Source organism: Rattus norvegicus, chromosome 7 (assembly GCF_036323735.1).
Source record: "Rattus norvegicus strain BN/NHsdMcwi chromosome 7, GRCr8, whole genome shotgun sequence".
Lineage (NCBI taxonomy): Eukaryota > Metazoa > Chordata > Mammalia > Rodentia > Muridae > Rattus > Rattus norvegicus.
The window spans coordinates 116,960,884-116,977,318 of record NC_086025.1 but is presented as its reverse complement, the minus strand read 5'-3'; the positions used below and the strand labels follow the sequence as shown (position 1 = coordinate 116,977,318).

The 16,435-nt window shown below is 49.2% G+C and overlaps 1 protein-coding gene across 6 annotated transcripts in view; it reads left to right on the top strand.

Annotated features, from left to right (window-relative positions):
- Nucleotides 1-16,435, top strand: part of Efcab6 (EF-hand calcium binding domain 6) — a 186,977-nt gene that overhangs the window by 108,680 nt on the left and 61,862 nt on the right. For all 6 annotated transcript variants that reach the window (XM_039080311.2, XM_063263623.1, XM_039080309.2 and 3 more), the window contains 6 exons: nucleotides 1,102-1,210; nucleotides 3,089-3,256; nucleotides 4,920-4,979; nucleotides 5,088-5,248; nucleotides 5,828-5,983; nucleotides 7,588-7,756. In XM_039080311.2, coding sequence (XP_038936239.1) covers nucleotides 1,102-1,210; nucleotides 3,089-3,256; nucleotides 4,920-4,979; nucleotides 5,088-5,248; nucleotides 5,828-5,983; nucleotides 7,588-7,756 — 823 coding nt within the window. The remainder of the gene's footprint in view (nucleotides 1-1,101; nucleotides 1,211-3,088; nucleotides 3,257-4,919; nucleotides 4,980-5,087; nucleotides 5,249-5,827; nucleotides 5,984-7,587; nucleotides 7,757-16,435) is intronic.

Sequence of the window (16,435 nt, the reverse complement as noted above, 5' to 3'; positions counted from 1 at the left end):
AGGTGTGTTCTTGCAGAGCTGAATAGACATGGCATCAAATTCCTAGCAGGCAAGGGAATGGTCCTTTAGGTGCATCTTCTACTCTCATGCCCTATCATATGGGAGCGGAGGACATCTATTAAAGTAGTGAGGAGTGGGAGGCCTACAGCCGAGGCTTCGTTATGAGGGATCATACTTTTCAGTTGGTGTCACAAAACACTATGACCAAGGTAACTTACTAGAAAAAAAAAACATTTATTTGGGGCTCATGGTTCCAGAGGATTAGAGTTTATGACCATTATGGGATGGAGCATGGCAATAAGCAGGCAGACACGGTGCTGGAGCACTAGCTGAGAGCTCACATCCTTATCCACAAGTACAAGTCAGGGAGCTTACTGGGAATGGCACAGACTTTTTGAAACCTCGAAGCCCACCCACAGCAACACACCTCCTCCATAAGTCCACGCCTCTTAATCCTTCCCAAACAGTTCAGCCACTGGGGACCAAGCACTCAAATTTATGAGACTATGGAGGCCATGTTTCTTCAAAGCACCTTCCTAGGGCTGGGTCTCCCTTTCTGATGGGACTTTACAAGGAAGCCTCTGCTCTCAAAGCAGATGGCCCTGGCCTCTAAGAACACTTGTATGGTTGACAGAAGATCAGGGTGAAAAGTCACAGGTGAGAAAGGACAAGAGGTCCTGAGGTGCAAATGGCCCTGGCAGAGTCACTGGAGGCCAGGCTGGGACTTCCCAGGCCCTCAGCTGTGAGACCCACATGTATGCTGCAGTTTGCTGCCTGCCCCAGGGCACTGTAGGCCAGCAATCTTTGGTTTCCTTGCTAGTCTTTTTGTGAGATCAAATTCATGGATTTGAAGGCTGTCTGAGTCGGGCTGGTCAGCATTGGAGGCCCAGCTCATGGATGCCTGTCAGCATCTCCTTCAGAAAAGTCCTCTGTCAGCTGTTCCCTCTAAGCAAACAGGCCTGCCCTACATAACTACCCTCCCTCTTTGAAGAAAGGTACTACAAAGCCAGTCCTGCAAGAGTTGTAGGGCACTTGATATTTGCTCTAAAGAACAAACCAAGGATGCAGTCATCTTTGTGTTTTTCTCCTGCCCCTCTGCAGCACTGAAGCTAGAAACCGGTTTCGTAAGGAAAATATCATCAAGAAGTTATTCAAGTACTCAGAGGAGCGCTACACAGCCCTGAAGAAGGCCTTATTAATTATCAGTCCGGTAAGGACCTGAACCCTTCTCTGGAAAGACCCATGGAGGTAGGAAAGTTAACACTATGTGTGGCCAATGAGTAGAAAGTCAGGAGGCCACTTCCTGTCTATTAAGACATGGTAACCAAAGGGACCTCGTTGACAAGGATGCAAAGACGTTGGAATTCTGATGCACTGCTGGTGGGAGTTCAAGCTGGCACAGCTGCTATGAGGATAGTGTAATGGGTTTTATAAAGATCAAATGATGGAGCATGTGACTCCATACCTAGGTATCAGCCAAGAGAAACAGGCACTTCCTCACAAAGACACGCATACACATGTTTCAGTCAACACTGTTTGTTACGAGCAGACTGGACATAACCCAGACACATACCATGTCAGTACAGTACCAATCAGGAATAAAAAGGAAGGGATGTGGGGAGTGTGTGTGGGGGAGCACAGATGTTCAGGAGGCTGATTTGGGGGATGATGTAAAGATTCTAGTATCTGTGATGGCGGCCACATAATATGTCAGAAGTCAGTAAGAAGTTGTCTGTGATTTGGGATGTTCCAACACAGATTACCATTTAAAACCAAACCCAAACCAGGCATGTTTAGTCCTGTGTGCCTCAGAGAACCTAACTTCCAGAGCTCGGAGTGGCCCAGTGTTTGTGAACGTTTGTGGTAAAAGCTTGCAAAGTAGAGTATAAATCCCAGCCGCCTGGTCCAGAGCCAGACATGGCCGTGCACCTGTAACCTCGGTGCCATTTGGAAGAAGACAGGGATTCTGGGGCTCGATGGCAGCCATCTGGCTCCAGCTTCAGAGATACACCCTGTCTCAATAAGGTAGAGAGACATCAGGTCACCTGATAACCTTCTCTGGGTTTCATATATGACACGGGATACCTGTACCCTCAAAGGTACATACACCACACGTGTACCCAGAAAATATTAATAAAAATAAGAACCTCAGGGGCTGGAGAGATGGCTCGGCACTCAAGAGCTCTCGCTGCTCCTTCAGAGGACCTAGGTTCAATTCCCAGCACCCAACTTCCTGTGACTCCTCTTCTAGGGCATCTGGCACCCTCTTTGGCATCCAAGGGCACCAGACACACTCAGGAACACACACATACACACTTATACACACATATACGCACATATGGGCTCTCACACAAACACATATAAAAGTAAATTTTAAAAATAAGAACTTTCTTAATTTTAAAAATAAAGTTTAAATTCTAAACTTTAGAATTTAAAGGCATTTTAAAAATAAGTCTTACCTTTTAGACCCACCTTTTGTCACACCGTGTCAGTCAGTGATGACTGCTGGTGACACTCAGAATGTTCCTCTTCGAGGTAGGGGCCCTGTAGTCCTTCCTTTCCAGGAAACAGAGTATCTTCATTTTCATATTTAGTTAACTTATCGACAGCATTCGATTCTGTAGGGAGGCGCATGCCCAGAAGGGTTTTCTTTATGTAACATGGGAGGAATTTCTTTCTCAGTGGCTGCCCATCTGTGTAATCCATGGCACTGGTGATACTGGAAACACATCTGACTAATGTTCTGAGTAAATTGGTGAGCGGTAATGCAAGTGCAGGGAAATTCTGAGCCAACAGGCAGGACTGGGAGGTGGAGACCCCAGAGAAGGGGTTGGCTTGTGCCCCTAAAAGGCCTCATTCCTCCGGGCCATCTCCTGCCTGCTTCCTGGGAAGAGCCTTAGGAAATCTTAGCGGCTCTCACCTCTCCCTGCCCTCATCACATGTGGTCACAGGGTGGTCATTGGCTGCTGGTGTCACGTCTTGACTCAGCCTGGCCGAGGCTGATGCTTTACTAATGCTGAGTATGCATGAAGCCTTTGAACGTACATGGCTTTTAAATCCCCCATATTCCTTACGCCCTCCTGCTCAGACGCCCAGCGGACACGTAACATGGGAAGACCTGCGGCACGTTCTAAACTGCGTGGTTGTGAAGTTAAGTGACTCAGAATTCAATGAACTGAAGCAGACGTTTGACCCCGAGGGCACTGGAACAGTGAAGATCAGCTCTCTGCTGGACGTGCTGGACGACAGCCCTAAGGTAGGTCCACAGCCGTCTCTGGGCTGGGTGACTCCTGAAGCCAAGAGGCCAAGTGGTCTCAGGGAAATACAGTTTGAATAAACCAAGGACTCCACATTTCCCAGAGCTTTCAAGTCACAGCTGAGAGCCGGTTTGGTTTCAGCTTTGTTTTCTAAAGCCTATTAAGGCTGTCACCCGACACTTCTGAGAAAGCAGTCCTGAAGTGACAGGTGCAGAGCAGCGCTCCACTTACAGCCAGGTCTCACAAAGGAGAGTGTGAGAGCCCCATGTGGTGGCCCTAGCACTGGACGGGCTGAGGCAAACGAAGTGCTGTGAGTTTCAGTGCTCTCCTGGGCTATGGGGAGTACCAGGCCAGCCAGGGCTACAAAAATGGGGTGGGGGCGGAGATTAAAGAACCTCAACAGAAACGTGTTTGGGAAGAAGTCCCGTGTCCTGAGCTGACACCCTTCCAGGGGCGACCACTCAGAGCAGTAGCTTGCTTGCAGTCACCGCTGCTTTTGACTGAGAAGTGGTTTTATTATAAGTGGCTCTGTGGCGGCCATTAACACTGGCCGTCTTCAAGATCGTTTAAAAAGTCAGCACACAGGGCTTTGCTGTCAGGATGTTGGGCTGTTCGCCTTCACTCTGGAGGGGAACTGCTGTGCTGAACACAGACCACATACTGAAGAATGTATAGATATGTCCATGGCTACACACACACACACACACACACACACACACACACACACACACGTTCCAAATCTAAATCTTTGGTTTCAGTCATTTTGATGACTGCTTGCCTGTCTCCTGTACAAGCACAGCCCATACCCAAAGCCACTGGTGGTTCTTCACCCTGCTTCAAAAGTGAGCTGCAGAGTTTTCAGGACCTTTCACAACCCCCGCGTTTGGGCCTAGTTTGAGCCGTGTTCCAGTGCTCAGGACTTCTTACCTCTGGAGATCACCTCAGCTTTGCACATCTTCAAACGAAAGAGAACTAAGACATGTACACAGACTCCATGCAGCAGGGGACACAGTGTCTCCTTGATGGAACCTGGGCTGTGACACATGTGCACACACATTGCAATCTGTCATATGTAGGTACACACTCTTAAACCTGTCATACACACGCACATGAGCCCGCCATATGTATATGCATTTACACTTAATCCTGCCATAGGTATGCACAGGCCTGTCATATGTATGCGTACACACAATTAAACCTTTCATATGTGCATGATGTGCATACCCTTAAACCTGTCATATATAGCTGCACATGCACTTAACCCTATCATGTATATATAGGCCCACACAATTTCTTTTATCACAGTTATATTGGAACATAAATGAAGCCTTTGTGAGTTGTCTTAGTGTAGTCATCAACCATGTGCACGTGATAGCTTTGGATAGACACTCTTACATGCTGTACCTGACTTTACCAACAGACACATTCACGTTGGTGGCTTTGCAGTCTGTCAACATGCACTGAGCCATCAGTAGCATTTAACGCAGTGGTTCACTACCAATTTTAAAGGACAGTGCGTGTTCTCCCTTGTTATGATCTATGCAATTTCCTTTCACAAATTTCGCTCCAACCTAGATCAGCCAGGCAGAGCCAGATTTTAAGTCCAAGTCCAATGCTCCCAGTTGCTCCTCAGGAAGGATAATCTTCCTTTTGTGCACTTAGGTGAGGAAAATGTCCCCTTCTACAGACACCAAGACACCTCTGCCTGTGGCTTGGGACTCGGTAAGTACCACTTGTCTTCTGTTTGTGGGTGCCATCCCCATGTGCTCTGAGGGCACCCTGCATGCTGGCATCAGTGCAGTAAAGGGATTTCTTCCTTCCCCATCGTAGGTAGAAGAGTTAGTGCTTGACGCACTCACCAGGAACCACCAGGCCTTTTATGGCATGCTGCAGTCATATGACCTTGGGGACACGGGATCCATAACAAAAAATAACTTCAAGAAAGTCATGCGAGTCTTCTGCCCATATCTATCGAATGAACACTTAGCAAAGTAAGTTCACAGGTCTTCCACACCCTGCTTTTCTATAGCCTGCTCCGGACACGCGTGGACAGCATCAGTAACACACAGTGCTGTGTCCTCACTGAGCACCGAACTAAAAACGTACCATGTGTAACTTCGTCAGCGTCTCCATGTAAAGAGGGCAGATAGGAAAGTTAGATATTTACTCTGTGGCCCCAGTGAGTGGGGACACAGGTTCTGTCTGCGTCTCTGGGATCGCTCGCTGGCTATTCCTACTGCTTTTTATTTTTAATTTTTAAGTGTACAGGTGTGTCTCTGCATATATTCATATACGTGTGAGTAGAACGCCTGCGGAAGTCACCCATTCTCCTGGATACTTGAGATTGAGATTTTTAATTTTTAACTTTGAGCTGGAGAGATGGCTGGAGAGTAAGGGTGTGTACTGCTCTCACAGAGACCCAGGGTCAGTTCCCAACACCCACGCCAAGCTGCTCACAACCACACGGACTCCACTTTGGGGACTCCAGTGCCTCTCACATAATTTTTTTAAAAAAAAATTCATGATGTTAGCCTTTTAAAGGACATGCTCTGATAATTTTTCATCTTTAGGCTCTCCAATAAGTTCCAAGAAGTAGGGTCAGGAAAGATCCTGTACAAGAGATATCTGTTCTCCATCGGCCTTGGTATCCCACCGCCTGGATCCCGGCTTTCTTCTCCAAAGAGTCAGCGAAGTGAACAGTTTCAAATCGAGCAGCAGGATGAGAGGTAAATACAAGCAAAGGTTAAACAGACAGACAGACAGACAGACAGACAGACAGACAGACAGCCTTGCTGCAGTAGATGCTGTGTCAGTTCATGTGGCTACTTCTGTGTCTGGAGGGTTGTGATTGATTAGAAACCGTGCTCCACTAGCTTGCATAGTTAAAGCAGGCATAGCTCTCGCCAATAGTTGAGACCAATTGCTAATTTTAGAAGTAGAAGCAGGATAGTCCCCGAGCTGGGGGACTTGCTGAGGTTGGCCTAGTGTGGACAACCTTGGACCTCACCTCCCAGACAGTGTGGCTGCTCTGTGCCTGCATGCCCCACCTCTGTCCCATCTCCTCCCTCAGAGAAGTGGGAGTCTTCCTCACAGCCTAACATTTCTTATAAAGCACACCCGTTACCAGAGCTAACATCTTCTAATGTGGATGGTAGAGCTGTTAAAACAAGAGCCAGGTTGAACTGCCTGAACTCTCGACCTAAACACACTGGTGAGTTATAAAAAAGACCAGACTGATGAGGGAGAGTCAGGCTTCTCTTCCTTTTAAAAAACACCAGTTTGATCTAAGGAAAAGATGCTGTTTTAACTGCTTGTTCCTGGCATGTCATGCCTGCAGGAGTGGGGACACCCAGCAAGTGCCATCTTGTCATTTCTCTATTACAGGGTCCTTGAGCATGAGATGACAGAGAAAGCTTAGACATCTGGCAACATGTCTCCCTAAAGCCAGGAGGAGTAATGACAGTTAATCTGTTCATAAAGGAGGCTTTCCCAGAGGGAGGACTGGAACTTCGCTTCTCATGGCTGTCCCATGTCTGTCCTGTTCTTTCTGAAGGGCACAGGAGACTGTGGACAGAGGGGAAAAATTATCTTCCAACTGTATACCCTCTCGTAATACATGTTGTGAATTAAGTTGATTCTACAAAGCCACTCAGGTTAACTATGGCCTCTCTGGTCTACCACAGATGGCCCACGATGGTTTGTCTAGCTTGAAGCCTCCCTGTAGGCCCTGATTTTGTTTCCCTAGTGTGTGAAAGCATTTTGTGTTCAATAGAACACGCAGCCCATTGTGGTGGTGAGTCAAGGCCGCAGGAAGGTGAAGCAGCTGGGGACATTTCACCCACAGTCTGGAGCAGGGAAAGACTGCTGGTGTTAGCTCTCGGTCTCCTTTTTATGCAGTTCAGGTCCCCAGCCCAGGGTACAGTGCTGCCCGCTTTTACTGTGGATTTTCCCATCTCATTTAGCCTGGTCAACATAATCTTCAGGGCCAGGCCAAAATCAGTCCCTCCCAGGAGTTCCTGGTGGCTTGTCTCCAGGCAGTCCTAGATCCTGTCTGGCTGACAACCCTAATCATCGCAGCCAACCAGCCTCAAGCTATTCCCATCCAGCTCCAAGTTGAGAGTCTCAGTGTGAAGACAGTTCTGTCCTTCCCCAGTGTCTGGCCACTATACATGGACACTGGCACCCACTCTACAGATACGGTGCTGCTAGACTGCAGTCCTGGCCCTGCAGTCCTGAAGCACAGAAAGGAAGCCCCCATCTCTGAGCAGGATGGGCGAGCAGGCATGCTCTGTCAGCTGATGGGGATCACAGTGTCTACTTGTGGTTTCAGAACCCAGCCCCTGAGGGACAAAACCACGGAGATCAAGAACATGACCAAGGAAGAAGTCATCGATAGTCTCAAGCGCCGGATCCAGCAGAAGGACTCGGTGTTCAGACAGGAGTTTCTTAACATCAGCAAAGACCCTGATGTAAAGATCAGCCAGGGGGAATTTCGGAAGGTAGGATCCAGTCCACTGTGGGGCGTCCTTCCTGCCCGGGTGCGTGTGCTCCTTCCCACTGGCGTACGCACTTCATTCATTCATTCATTCATTCATTCATTCATTCATTCATTCATTGTTGCTGCTCGTTTATTTCATAGTGGGAAAGGGGTTGGTGCATGGTAGAAGAATTCACAGGCGATGCCACCGAAAGACCAGTTTATTTAACATACCGAGAGGGGAGCAACATAGCGGGGCACCAGAGCCAGCTCCCACGCGCAGACTCAAGTGCAGAGGCGTGGCTTGTCGCTCAGCAGAGCCACTGTATTTCCAGGTGTCACTCAACAGCTTCATGAGGGACCCACGTCATCTGCTTTAGCAAATTCCCTCTGACAATATTTCCAGTATGGCTGTGGCTTGGTTTGGGTATTTAAACCTTTCGAATAACTTTCCTTGATGCATTGTTGGGCTGGCCACGTGTACCTGGTTCTATGCATTGGGGACACCCTAGGGGTGGGAGTACAGAGATGCTTGGTCACTTGTACACGAACTCACACACGAAGGCACGCAAGCACACACACACACTCACAGTGGCATAGAATCTGGGAGAGGTAGGGTGTGTAGCCAGCAGCTTTGTTCCAGAAAAGCCTCAGCTTGAGGGGCCCTGCACAGGTTTCAGAATGCTTAAGATTCCTGCATCGAGCACTCCAGCTAGCAGCACTTTGGCTCGTCCTCTGAAAGGATCTCAGCTACTTTGCTGTAGTGTCCATGTGGACAGGCTACAGAGCAGTGGAATCAGTTTCTAAGAAGATAATATTCACCCGAGCGCCTGCTGTTTGCCTGATGTCTACCTCGAGGCCAGGCATAATAATGGGCACCCAGCATGTGCTAGGTTAGAGACCCCCGGAGTGACATTTCAGTGTACCTCAGAGGAGAGCCTGGTGATGGGAGGGACGGGGAACCTGGAGCTCCTAGGTAAGGTCAGATAGCTGAGGAAACCACCCCTGCCTCTCTCCTCACAAAACAAACAAAGGATTTCTAGTGGTGAGGACGAGAGCTCAGTCAATAAGTTGGCCACACAAGCATGAAGACCCAAGTGCAACCCCCGACAGCCATGTAACAAGCCTGGCATGGTACACAACTGTAATCTCACCACTCAGAGACAGAAATAGACAGGTTCCTGGGCTTTCTGGCCGGCCAGGCTAGCCTGATTGTCAAGTACCAGTTCCCGCCCTACCTTTGAAAAAGTACAACAGCACAACAGTGAGGTAGATGGCACCAGAAGAAGATGTTTGTTGTCTGTGGCCTCTACTTGCACATGCGTGCCCAGCCACACATACACCAAAGACATCCTGGACCTAATACTTAAGCATATAAGGACTGTGGGGATGGGGCTTGGGGATGTATAGTCAACTCATGCTCAGAAATTTAGGGTTAGAAAAGAGGAAAGGTTCAGATGGCTCCAGTGTCCTGGCTTGGGGACCAGATGCCTAGCATGGTGGCTAATGTCGGTTGCCAACTTGACACACCTAGGAAGAGGGCATCTCACTTGAGGGGCTGCTTCTGTTAGACTGCCTGACGGTCATGTTTATGAGGCACTGTCTTGACGCTAATGTGGGGGGGGTGTCCAGCTGGCTGTGGGTAGTGCTGTCCCTGGGTGGGTGGGTATGGACTGTATAGGAAAGGAAGCTGGCTGTGAGCCAGTAAGCAGCATTCCTCCATGGCTTCTGATTCAAGCTCCCGCCTTGAGTTTCTGCTGTGCTTTCCTTCAGTGATGGACTATAACCCACCTGTAAGTCAACTAAACCCGTTCCTCCCAGAGTTACTTTTGGCCATTTTATATAGCAACAGAGAAGGTACCTGGGACTGAGGTGGGCAGTCACTGAGGACTTGGTGAGAACATCTCAGAAGAATGAGAGCAACTGTGAGAAACTGGTTGCAGAGGCTGCAGGGCAACTGGGCCCCAGTCACCTGACTCGCAAGGCACCTTGCCCGGATTGTTGATGGTACCCATCTTCATCCCTAACGCATCCCTAGCAGTGTGAAGCATTGTCCTACACAGTGCTGGGTCCACCGCTCAGTTCACAGACTCATGGCACAGGTCCATCCATGACCATTCAGAGTGCAGAGGGAGTGGCAGGGGCTGCGTCAGAGCAAAGGCTGAACTTTCGCGGCTGGCTGTGAAGGCTGGCCCGGACCCTTGCTCCCATCTGGCAACTCTGTGCATCTACAGCCACCAGCCTGGTGGCGGGTTCCCCATCTTAGAACTCTGTGTTTGTTGCACACAGCCCCAACCAAAATTCTCCTGGCTTCCAGCCTCGTATATTACCTGCCTATCTGACCTCTCCATGAGCTGCTTACACAGCCTTCCAGGATCTCAGCCTCTGTCAGGGACCAAGGATTTATTCCAGATGCCAAGCCTATGATCCTTAACCTTTATTGATGCTTTCTTCCAATATCCACATCCAATCTGTCATTAAGGTCTGTGGCTTCCTTCAATATTGGTCCAGACTGTGACATACCCCAGTTTTCTGTCCAACACCATGTGGTTATAGCAACCTCATCACTGGCCCATCTGAACCCTGGCTCCACTAGTTTGTTCTTGGTAAAGCAGCCTGGGAGTCCCCCAGTGAGAGCCCTTCTGCTCAGAAGCCTCTGGTGGCTTCCTTCTTGTCCAGATACTGCATAGCCAGCCAGTGTGGCCTGTGAGGCCTGCATGCTCCACCACCACCTCATCCCTCCTCAGGTCTGCCCACTCTTCCCTATCTGACCATGCTCCACACCAGCCCTCACCTGTCCCATTACTCACCCAAGCTAGCACCCAGTGCTGGTTGTCTCCTGCCTGTCACATAGATCCTCTCTTGTCTGTACAGCTCTCCTCATGTTCCCAGATTCTCTTTTCACCAGGTGACCCTGCATCCCGTGGCCTCTTGTGACCCTGCTTTCCCAACTCTTTTCACCTTGTTCTTCTCTCCCAGCCCCTTGTCCCCTGTACTGTGCCTTCAGGGTCTTTTCTCTCATTGTTGCTTTTCTTTCTCTTTGAGGATGCATACTTCTGAGGAGATGCCCGGGCCTCCTGGCAGGGAGGCTTCCCAGTGATTGGCAGGGAGCAGGACCATGAGTGTTGGTGGGATGAGAGGTATGCAGAATACCTGGACTCCTTTGGAGGTCTGCAATGGCCATCTTGTTAAAGTGTGTGTGTGTGTGTGTGTGTGTGTGTGTGTCCACACACACATGCATGAATACACAAAGGTGTACTCTCTATGTAAACAGCTGTTGTAATGCAGTGCTTAAGATATCGTGACAAGTGATTCAGGCCAGCACATGCCACCCTAGACATGGTTTTCCCAGGCATTCTCATCATGACTTGCCTGAGTCCATGACTTACAGGACCAACGGGTGATGGGTACAGAGGTGCTGTAGGTAGTTTGGGGCTGGGCTCAATACTCCTACAGATGAAGTAGGCCTCTGCTCCTGGGAGGAGAGACTGTAAACGAGGCATGTACACATGGCAGCCTCCACTACCCTCTGAGCCCCTTGCAAGCCCCTTTCCTCAGAGCTCATGCTGTTCACAGAAAACATGGCTCACCCGTGTACTGACTTCCTCCTGAGGCGGAGCACCTGGCCTTGCTCGCTGGGTACCATAGAGAAGCACAGCCCACCCTCTGACTGACAGCCCCTCCCACCAGCTCACCATCCTGTGTGCTATTCCCAGGCAGGGGAGAGGCCCACTCAAGATGCCCAGTGCAGTCAGCAGGGCAGGCTCTCAGCAGGACATGCCAGTTCAGTGGTTATAACGACAGAGCAAATGGTAGACTTTTAAAAACGTTAAGTGGTAAATATTTTCCTTCATTTGGCTTTAAGTTCCTTTTTGGTGCACTGGATTCTGTTCTGTCAATAAAAGACTCTTTGAAGACCCTTCTTAGGCATCGTGGGCAGTTGCATGATGGAAAAATTCCAAGTTAGGGCAAGAGTAAGAATAACAGAGATGTGCTCACAATGGAGACACAGGTGTATCCATGATGTGGCAGAGGCCTTGGTCAAAAGCTTTTTCTAGTGTCTTTGCTTATGTTCCTGTTCAGAGCAATTGCAGATAAAGGCTCTGAGCGTAATGCTGCTCTTAGTCAGGGTTTCAATTACAGGATGAAGCACCATGACCAAAGCAACTCGGAGAGGAAAGGGTTTATTTGTCTTACATTTCCATACCAGGAGGAAGACAAGTCAGGAATTTAGAGCGGGAACCTGGAGACAGGAGCTGATGCAGAGGCCATGGAGGGATGCTGCTTACTGAGCCTGTTTTCTTACAGAATCCAGGACCATCAGCCTAAGGATGGACCCACCCACAGTGGCTGGGCCCTCCCCATCAATCACTACTGAAGAGAATGCCCTACATCTGGATCTTACGGAGGCATTTTTCTCAGTTGAGGTTCCCTCCTTTCAGATGACCTAGCTTGCATCAAGGTGACATGAATCAGGTTAGGCACTCAGAGGACACCAAGAGTCTCTTCTGTGCTGCCAGTGGCAAAATGCTGGATAGTTTCCTGTGAAGGCCTAACCAGATGCAGTACTCAGAGCAGCAGATTCAGCTTCCAGAGCAAAGGCTCTCCTCATTGGGGGCTCAGGGAGTGGTCCAGGGAGCAGCCGAAGCCTACATGATGGATGGTAGGTAAAGGAGGGTGTATAGACAGAAGTTTAGCTCAGTGATTGGGCTCCCTATTCCCATAACCTTCCTGATGTGCAGGATGCCTTAATAGGCCCACCAACTTTGTTTGGGGGTCCTCCACACCTAATTCTGTTGGCCTAAGCACCACAAGACCCTCAGAAGTCTATGTTTATTTCTCTGTGTTCTAGCCACAGCCTGGGGCAGAGAGCAGTTGGACTCCTAGGGCAGGTAGCCACATCCAAACGGCTCCAGCAGCAGCAAACTGATCTCTGACCCTCATCTATGGTCAGTAGGAAGGATCTTACCTTCCTGAGGTAATTGCTTGGGCTCCCTGAGCCTTTAGAAGTTCTGTACTGTTACGGAGGTCTCAGCGGCTCATTCCACAGGTGTTGGAGGAAGTGTGGCTGGCGTCTGTTCAGTGTCTGTGGTTTGTTTGCAAGGCTCTTTTGTGTTCTGCGAATGTTGCGTGATTCACCCTGAGGCTCTGTTACTGGCTAACGTAGATTTCAAAACTGCCGAGGTTCCTGTGCATCTGCAGGACTCTGGCAGATAGTGGGGTGCTGCCCAGCCTCAGGCCCACTTACTTCTTTCTTTTGATGAGCATCGGGCTGGCGCCTTCTTCTCTGACTTTCAGACTCTCTGGGCATTTGTGGCCAGCCTCTCGGGGGCACATCTAGCTTACTTGTCTGTAGTTGAGTGCCTTAGCCTTTTCTCTAACCTGGACAGCACATGGTTCCTTTTCTGACAGGTCTTGCTATTAGCCTGTCTGGTACTATTGTCCCCGCTCCCTTACATCCCATAATGAGTGGACACAGGTCTGGTCCTGTTGTGAAGGCCGTGCTGATTGCAGCTTACTGTTTGCACCTCCATAGCAGTGCAGGGTGCTTTAGTACTGTGAATAAAACTCCCGGAAAGAAGCTGTCTGCGGAACCTGCCTGGCTGATCTACTGCTTCAGTGCCAAGGAGATATTGGGTGTTGCAGGGCCAGAGGCTAGTTAGCTTAGTGTGGGCCAGTTCTAGCCCTCTGGGACAGCCATTCCTTGCCCACCTCCGAATGGAACTAACATCTTGTGACAAATGGATTAAAACCTTGTGGAATCAGTTAACTTAGCAGATTGCGACCTTTTAGCAATCTGAAAGCGAAGAGTGTCATCAGGTAGTGTCTGGAGCCTACAGGATAGTGCCCCCATCCCAGTACACCCATCTCTCTGATGTACCCCCTGGCGCAAAGTTGCCTTGATTGACAACTTCTTCATTCCACATAATATTATAAAATCTTCATTAAACTGCCTGCACATAGGAACGTGGAATTTGGGGTAACAAAATCTGTATTTCTGGACCGTGGTCACTCAAAATGGCTCTGGAATAAATTATTTCTTATTCCCGTTAAGATGAGAGTTGTAGTTTTTGGCACTTTATAATCTCTTTGGTACTACTGTTTGCCATATACTTCAATTTTACATATAATCCAAAATCCCACAAGACTGTGTGTGTGTGTGTGTGTGTGTGTGAGTGTGTGTGAGTGTGTGTATGTATGTGTGTGTATGTGTGTCAGTGTGTATGTGTATGTGTGTGTGAGTGTGTGTATGTATGTGTGTGTATGTGTGTGTCAGTGTGTATGTGTGTGTATGTGTGTGTATGTGTATGTGTGTCAGTGTGTATGTGTATGTGTGTGTGAGTGTGTGTGTGTGTATGTGTGTGTCAGTGTGTATGTGTGTGTATGTGTGTGTATGTATGTTTGTATGTGTGGTATGAGTGTGTGTGTATCAGTGTGTGTGTGTGTGTGTATGTGTGTGTATCAGTGTGTGTATGTGAGTGTGTGTATGTATGTGTGTGTATGTGTGTGTCAGTGTGTATGTGTGTATGTGTGTGTATGTATGTTTGTGTGTGTGGTATGAGTGTGTGTGTATCAGTGTGTGTGTGTGTGTGTGTGTGTGTGTGTGTGTACACGTGAGGATGTACAAGTGCTAAATGTTACACTTTTAGTGGAAGGCTGAAATTTGTGGGTTTAAGAAACTCAGGAAAATCCAACGTAGAATAAACACAAGGTGTTGAAAACCTAAATCAGATCAGGGCAAGCCACACTCTGAGCAGCTGCCTGACCCCCAGCAGGAATGACAGAGCTGGAGGACAGCGGGACACTATGCACTGGAGGTAAGGGTGGGCTCAAAGTCAGAACCACATCAGCGTGGAACTCTGTGTCCAAGGTCTCCCTTTTGCACTGGAGACAAATGGATGTCTTCAGATTAAACCGGGCAAAGTAAAAGGAAGGCCCAACCCTAACGTAAACCCCACTGAGAACCCATCTCCAGCACCAGCCACACTGCAGGATGCTCCCAAACTCGGAATGAGATGCTGGGAAGGCTCAGATGCTCAGATGAAGGGATAAAGACGTGCCAACAGGAGATGCCTAGTGGTTAACGCGTTTACCACCTCAGGGGTTAAAGTCCTTGCCACTGAGGCATGAGGACTGGCATTCAAACCCCACATGAATTCAGGGTGGGCATGGCTGCCTGCCATTTCTGCCTTGGAAGGCAGAGACATGGATCCTCAAAGGGAGCTGACTGCAAAACTGGCTATATTAGTGAGCTCTGGGTTTGATTAAGACTCTGCCTAAAGAAGAGGAATTGAGGCTAATTCCCATATCAGCCTCACACATGTGTGCCCACACAGACACACACCTCACGTGCACATGGGAATGAAGAGCAATTGGCACAGGAGTGTGGAAGGCTGAAAGACAGCCTTGCCTTGGAGAGTTTGCTCTATATGTAAATAGAAAACATGACAGCGGAGCGGAAAGGACAGCAGGGGCCCCTAGTGGCCTCAGGCTGTCTGATTTGTATGTGGAGTGGTGCAATATTCCTCTAGATAAACTGTGTAGCATTGTGTCCTCAAGAGAAAACACCAGAAACATGATGCAGAGGTACAGCAAGCATGCCACACATACAGGCCCCAAGAAAGGCCTGGGTCCCGCCAGCCACCATCACTGGGCACTTGTCACTCAGAGCACCAGAAGCCCCACACCAAGTCAATACGTTACTCAGCACTCGGAGAAAGGCTCCTCCACAGTGAAGTCTGTCCTAGGCAGGGTCAACAGAGGTGACCCTTTGGAGCATTAGAAATGTCAGACGAGATGCTGGCAAGACAGGTCTGTTGTAAAGCACTTGCCTTGCAAGCGTGAGGACCTAAATTGGCTTCCCAGACTCCATGACGGTGCACTCTTGGATTCCCAGTGCTGGAGAAGCAGAGATGGGTAGATCCTTGAGGCCCACTGGTTAACTCGTCTACCCTGCTTAGTGAGTAAAACCAAAACATGTACATGTACACAGACACAGACACAGACACACACACACACACACACACACACACACACACACACACACACACAGAATGAAGGGATTTGATACTAGTATGTCACTTTTCAGTGGCCTTTCAGGAGAGTCTCCCAGAAGACAGGGTTTGGCTGGGGCTGAGTCCCTGCCGCCTGTGAGCTGGTGGCAGGTGTTGAGGATAAAGTCTTCTGGATCCACTGCCGTGGTCTTTGCAGCTGAGAGGGGTGCAGCCTGGGGGGAGCCCAGTGCTTCTGAGAAGCTTGCCAGTGAGATCAGCCCGTCACAGGGCACTCTTGGCCCCTGGGGAACTGCACACCCAGCCCACTGGCCAGGCTGTGTAAGGCTCCGGGCGTCTCCCCAGTGCTTCACAACCCTCCAGGCTGGGAAACACTTGCCTGCAGACATTTTCTTTCCCTCCACTGCATATGTTTTTGTGAAAGGACTAAGCAGGAGGACTTTGCAATGAATAATTCATGTGTGATTGTTTTCAAAATAGGAAGTTATTTCTCAAAGTGAGTAACCCATCTATTCATTTCTGAGACCCATTGCCTCTGGGTGCTTTTGCGTGGGCTGCAGCTTTCTCTCTAAACACTCATTGCACCCCATGCTACGACAGAAACCTCCACAGAGCTGGGCCTGGGAACACAGAGAGTGGCACAGATGGCATGGGATTCCCAGTCAAAGTATGGCCTTGGAATCCGACAC